General features: G+C 42.4%; 1 protein-coding gene across 9 annotated transcripts in view; it reads left to right on the top strand.

The window, feature by feature from the left end:
- Window positions 1-6796, top strand: part of CA12 (carbonic anhydrase 12) — a 62004-nt gene that overhangs the window by 22625 nt on the left and 32583 nt on the right. For all 9 annotated transcript variants that reach the window (XM_019504381.1, XM_019504380.1, XM_019504377.1 and 6 more), the window contains exons 3-4: window positions 2255-2434; window positions 3854-3996. In XM_019504381.1, coding sequence (XP_019359926.1) covers window positions 2255-2434; window positions 3854-3996 — 323 coding nt within the window. The remainder of the gene's footprint in view (window positions 1-2254; window positions 2435-3853; window positions 3997-6796) is intronic.

Raw genomic sequence — 6796 nt, 5'->3', positions numbered from 1 at the left:
ACTATTTCTATTGTGCCTAGAGCAGAGGTACTGACTTCGTAAAAACACAAGATTTCTCTTCAAACAGTAGATTATGCTTTATAAATCCCAGATGCACCACTTTGCTTAGCATTTCCTATTGATTACCTCTAGAAACCTCCAGGATTTCTGAATACAGGAGAAATTGCCATTCATGGGGGATCCATTCTGGAGATACCTATCAATGGCAAAATCCACAAATACTGACAGGGCTCCCCATCAGACCCTGCAGCCGCCCCCCCGAGAAGCTGGAAGCGCAGGGCTTCCCCACAGCACTCGGGGACCAACCGCAGCTGCCTACGGGAGAAAAGATGCCGCCGCCTCCCTCCCCATCCCCAGTGCTTGCTCTCCGCCCGCCCACCCAGCTCTGCCCTCCCCCTCTGCCCACCTGGCTCTGCGCTCCCCCGCCCTGTGCAGCGGCAGGAGCTTGGTGCAGCGCCAGAGGGAGCTGTGGCGGCACTTGCCCCGATCCACCCCGTTGGCATGGTGCACTATGAATATTCAACTCCACAAATAGGGGATTCGAGAATAGCGAGGGTTTCCTGTAGTCCTTTAGAGGTATTAGTGTTTGTTCTTGTTGGGTGCATCTACACGTGATGCTACATCGCCATAGTGATGAGCTATAGAGATGTAGCGCCCATGGGTGTCTACATGCGACTAGCAGCTACTTCACCATAGCAGTGCACTCCCTGAGTATAGTGCACTGCTACGGCAAAGTAGCTACTAAAAATATCTGTGCACCATGCATATGGTGCAGTACAGGCAGTTACTGCACCGTGCTTTAGTACTTTGAAAAAGAAGTACTAAAGCAAGGTACAGTAACAATGTTGCCATAGGACAATGTGTAGATGCACCCTGTGTAGAGCAGTGGTTCTCAACCTTTTAAGATTCGAGGCACACATAATTAGGCTCAAGGCACCCCTTGGAAAACTAGCTCTTAGGTTTTATTCATTTTTTAATATGGAAAAAATAATAGAGCAATTCTTCTGTTGCAAAGAACTAAGAAAGACCAGAACAGGTCAAAATGTTTTTGACACTATGGATTTCTATTTGAAATTTCTAGATTTATCTTGTGAATCACATATAGGTGTTCACACACCAACAGTGCTAATATTGCCATTGTTGTTGTTGACGATCCCTCACACTGAAGGATGATTGCTCCCACAGGTCAAGTAAAGGATTGTAGATGAGCTAATATTGTACAACACCCTTAAAAGGATCCCATGACACCCCAGGGTACTGTGGCACCCTGTTTGAGGACCACTACTGTAGAACACCTAGGTGCCTAACCCTAAATTGCTCTTAGCTGCATCTCTCCATTGACTTTATAGAGGTCTTAGGCATCCAAACTGGTCAAGCTGCATCATCCTCCAGGGTAAATAACCTAATACTTAGGTGCTGCAATACCTAGGAGTTGCTGCCTAAGAAACCATTTTAAATCCTGCCTACATCACATTGTCTTACTTGGCCACTTTCCATAACTCAGTAATGTAATGAACTACCAATGGCATACTCTGGATCTAAGTTCCAACAAAATCTATGAAACGCTTTAATTTGACTTGTAACAAAAGAACTATTTAGCTCCTAGTTAAAATATTGCTAGGTCATTTATATGCAAGTTAGAATGTATATTTAAGATGCGTGCGTGCGTGTGTACACACACACGTAATCTAAATTCTTTGAAGGTTTTGCCTGTTCGAGGGTCAGGGTGACTAAATGCAAGGTCACATACAGATTTATATCCCCTTATCAGTGATCACTAAGTAGAAGTGAATGTAACAGGCATTTTTGTACCACAAGCTCTTATTAATGGTAAGTAAAACTCAAGTGTTTGATAATTTAATTTGTTTTGAATGGCAATCAAAAACATGAATTCTTAGCCAGAACTAAAAGCTGTATGGGTCTGCCTGTAAGTCTCCCTTAAGCAGCCTCTTACATGTGACTTGTGGTGTGTCTGCCTTGAGAAACAAACCACTTACATGAATAGATTGGGTTACAGAAATTTGGACTTAGTAAAAAACTGAACATGTGAAACTGAAAATTGGTTAGTGTAGCAAACCATGTTTTTAAATCCAGAAAAGGACAGTTGGATCCTGCCCAAGTTTGGAATAAAGGTTCTGGGGAAACATGAGCTCTTACATTATCCAAACCAGATGATCCACACCAAGCTATTATTATGTGGGGAAGGCATCAACATGGGCACCAATAACCATGTGATCTCTGTTAACTTTCTCAGGTCCTGATGGAGAAACAACCTGGCCCCAAAAGTATCCATTTTGTGGAGGAGGATTCCAGTCTCCAATAGATCTTCATAATAATATTCTTCAATATGACTCTACTCTCTTGCCTTTAGAGCTCGTAGGTTATAACATGTCCACCACTGACCAACTTGCATTAACCAATAATGGTCATTCAGGTAAGAAAACCAAATACGCAGGTAAGAATTTGAAAGAGTTACTGGATTTCATAAACCTGTATTTTGTGTGTTAATTACTTAAATTATTGCATGAAGTGAAAGTCAGCTATAATGTACCAAACCTTTGAAACTGAATACAAACAATTAAAAGAAAGCCACCTAAAACACTTGGTAAATTATACAACTTTATCATAATCATGAAACTTAAAATTAATTCTCCTGGGTCCTTAAATTAATGTTTAGCAACTCATAGAATTGATCTATAAACTTCTGAAAAGTTTTTCTAGATAATCTGGTTCAAGTATTGAGAAACAGGAACAGACCTTGTGGCTTTGTTTATAAAATCACTAAAATCTGCATGGAGCAACTTCTGAAATTCTAGCCTAAGGACCTGGAAGGATAATAGAAGTGGCTCAAATACATTTAAAACCAATCAACAACAGTGAGGTTTACCATATGGCTCTACTACTGGTGTTAAGACAGAGAGAGGTGTGTGTGTGTGTGTGTGTGTGTGTGTGTGTGTGTGTGTGTGTAAAAATCATCAGGACCAGCTTACACACATACTTATTACACTCCATCAGAGAACCAGAAATCACAAGAAATCTAAGTATCTATTACATCAACGCAATCCAGAGTACCCATAAGCTAGCTCCTGGAACAGCAACAGTTCTTCAGCAGTTTTCCTTACTACTGCAAAACCATTACAAAACATTATAAAGGGGCTTCAGTCTCTGCTCTTTCCCATCCTGCTTTGTTGAAAAAAGCTTGACAGGTGAACCTCTTTTCTCACTCTTTCAGTGGGGTAAACCTGGTGTGAGCCCACTGTACAGGTAAGGACATGAGCCCAATCCTGAGCCCGCTGTACAGGTAAGGACATACCTCCTAGGGCCTGATTTCTGGTCTCTCTCTCCCCCTCACCCAGGGGGAGCGGACACATGGTTCTTTGTTGGGATTCCAGGGATATTTTCTTCAAGAAAAATTTTGAAAAAAATGAATTGTCTCAAATATAGGGGGAAAAAAAAAATCAAGAGTTGAAAAGCACACAATCTTTTTTTGCTTCACAGATCCCCTTTACTAAGACTGGGGTGGTTTTGCAGTCTCCAGGGAAGAGAAGGAATTCCAGCAGCCATAGAGAAATCACAATTCTTATATTCAATTCAAATTCCATGGAGTTCCAAGAGAACTGAAGATAAAATGTTCTAAACTTCTTTGAACTACCTAAAAAGGCCCAACACTGCTAAAACAATAATCTTTAAGTTACTAAAACATGAAATGTGTAGGATTCTGTGTTGAGCACCTCAGTGGTTCAGTCTCCTATTGTAATACTTTGCATCCAACAGTGTCAGACATGGTAGTTCTGTGTGTCCTACACTTCTACATTGTGTTATCATCTTCTCCCATATTTTGGTCTAATTGCAGTGAGAGTGGGTCTGCCTCCTACCATGTACATCAGAAACCTCCCTTTCCAGTACACTGCAACTCAGCTTCACTTACACTGGGGAAACAGAAAGAAGCCAGAAGGCTCAGAGCACACAATCCATGGGAAGCATTTTGCAGCAGAGGTAAGAAGCTTAAATCAGTGAAAAGGAAAACGGAAGTTGGACAAACGCTAATTCACAAATTCACAGAAGTTTAGGGCTGGAAGGGACCTGGTGAGATTACTGAGTCCAGCCCCCCTGCTCTGGGCAGGAAAGACTGCTGGGGTCAAATAATCTCAGCAAGGTATGCATCAAGTCTTTGAAAATCTCCAGGGTAGGTGCCTGCTCCACCCCCACTAGGAGTCTATTCCAGAGTCTGGTCACATGAACTGTAAAGAAGTTATTTCAAAATGAAAAGTGTAGCTTGATTAATTTACTTTGGCATAAAGCAGGCCCAGGCATTTATTGAAGCAGCTGTGTCTTTAATATTTGATATATGACTGTCCAATTTCTAAGCAGCTGGGGGTCAAATGCCCTACTGACCACACCAACAGGGCTACACACCAACAGACTGCATTAGAGCAAGCCGCAGACCCCCCAGGGCCACATGCTGTGTGGATGCCCCCCGCTGCTGCACTGTGAGGGTACCCTCCCACCGCTGTACCATGTGGCCCCAGACTCACTTCTTTAGCTCCCCTGGCTGTGACACACTGCGCTGGCCTGCCTGCTGTGTCCAGAGGAGGGAAGAGGATCCCGGACACTCTCTGGCTGCTGTCGCAACAGCATCAATGGGTGAAGTGGTGGCCAGGCAGGAGCCCAGGAACTGCAACTTGACCCCTCATGTGCTGCCAGTTAGACAGCCTTGTTGTAGATCAACTTTTCAGGTTCTGGGTAGTCATGTGGTACTTTAGCCCCAGACTAAGGTTGAGGGTGGGAAAACTTCTTCCTTCCTGACTACTTGAGCCTTGTGCACTTGAGAAGACCAGAAAGAGTGCGAGGTACAGTTAGGTTGGTAACCATAGTTAGGTTCCTCCCAGCCCCCTGTAGGCTGCAGAAAACTCTTTGCAAAACTGCAAAATCTGTGGGTTTCTCCACTAAAATGAGAAATTTGTGGTTTCCTCTGATTAAGGGAAGAAAACAAAAAACCTGGATCCCTGCTAATAACTGACAGCTTATTAGCAGAGATCAAAACAATTTGACTAGCATCTGTCACATGTGGTTTGTTCTCTCATCCTCCTCCATAAGAAAGAATTTTGTTTTGGTATGGCTTTTGGTTGATTTTTGTTTTAATGCAACCTGAGGCTGCTTAATTGGTGTGAAGCTTTATAAAAAAGGTAGGATAATGTAAGCAGCAAAACAAACAAACAAACAAAAAAAACAGAAAAAGTTTAGCAAATCAATCCTTTATCACAGAACTTCCAATTCTCTTCTGGTGTTTAGTGAATAATTTTCAGATATATTAAATAAGATCAAACTAAGCATTATTAGGTGCATCTACATGTGCTATTAGCACAGAGCAATGAACTCTGGCACATATTGTGCTGGAGTTTATTGTTTCTGGGCACTGCAGCTTCATGTGCACCCAGGACTGCAGTACATTGAGCTGAGTTGGAGCAATCTTGGCTGGCAGGAGGACCTGAGAGAGTGGGGGGGGTGTCAGCCTGCCAGCCACGGGCTGTTCTGACCTGGCTCAACATGATGCAGAGGGGCTGGCTGGGGCACAAGGGTGCTTCAGTGCAGGGCTAGCTGACAGGAAGACCCACACCAAAGCACCCCCATGCCCCAGCCAGCCCCAACAGTGTTTACACATGCGTTGCTGCTCATTAAATGCTGCTGCAAGATAGTATTTGTATTTACAAGTACTAACCTGTGGCAAAGCTAGTTTCTTATGGCCTAATAGAGCCACATGTGTAGATGTTGAGACTTTACTGTGTAGCTAATTAGGCAGCTCTGCAGTAAATGTCTCATGTAGATGCACCCACTGTCATTTATTTAATACCAATGCAGAGGTAGCTATATAAGAGAGATTTTCTGGGAACTTTAGTATAAATAAACTCCACACACAATTTACACTAAGTTCTCAGCTCTTTTTTGAAAAGTAAGCAGAACTGAATCAGATGTTAGTTTTGTGTTCCTATTTCTATAATTGATCATTTTCAACTGGAAGATTCTCTCTCTTGCAAACTTCTCTTCATGTGTCTGATCTTGAACCATTAGAGTTGAGTAACAATTACAGTTAGTTTTTCTGTTCACTTCAAAGATGCAAAATTGGGTCTCAAACTATTTCAGCAACTATTTTAAAAAGTTATTGTAAGAAAAAAGTCAGAATACCATTAATCACAGGCATATAAAGGACTTAATTCTGACACTTGCCTCTCCAGTGTCGATGCTTGTCATTTGTTTTGTGAGCACAAACAGTGCCAGTAGTGTAACCAAGTCTGTCTAAAAGCCTATTTACTTACAGTTTTGAGTAGATGGATTTAGTTTAATAACTTTAAAATTTCGTGTTCAAAATATATGTCTTAGAACTACCTCGCATTGGTTTCTGATTATGAAAACACCCAAAGGTACTCAAAGAGCTGCCAGGCATCATAGCTAAGGCCCTGGCACAGATCTTTGAGAACTCCTGGTGCTCTGGTGAAGTGCCCGACAATTAGAAGAAAGCCAATATGGTGCCTATCTTTAAAAAAGGGAGGAAAGTGGATCCGGCAAACTACAGACCTATCAGCCTGACCTCTATCCCGGGAAAGGTCTTGGAAAAGATTATCAAAGAGGCCATCCTATACAGGTTAGCTGACAGCAATATCCTGAGGGATACCCAGCATGGGTTTGTTGTAGGTAGGTTTTGCTTGATCAATCTCATTTCCTTTTATGACCAGGTGACCTATCACCTGGACAAGGGGGAAGAGATTGATGTCATATATCTTGACTTCAAAAAAGCCTT

This window comes from Gavialis gangeticus, unplaced genomic scaffold (genome assembly GCF_001723915.1).
Source record: "Gavialis gangeticus isolate Ggan-Ray unplaced genomic scaffold, GavGan_comp1, whole genome shotgun sequence".
Taxonomy (NCBI): Eukaryota; Metazoa; Chordata; order Crocodylia; family Gavialidae; genus Gavialis; species Gavialis gangeticus.
The sequence above is the reverse complement of the archived record's forward strand: the minus strand, read 5'-3'. Positions and strand labels throughout refer to the sequence as shown.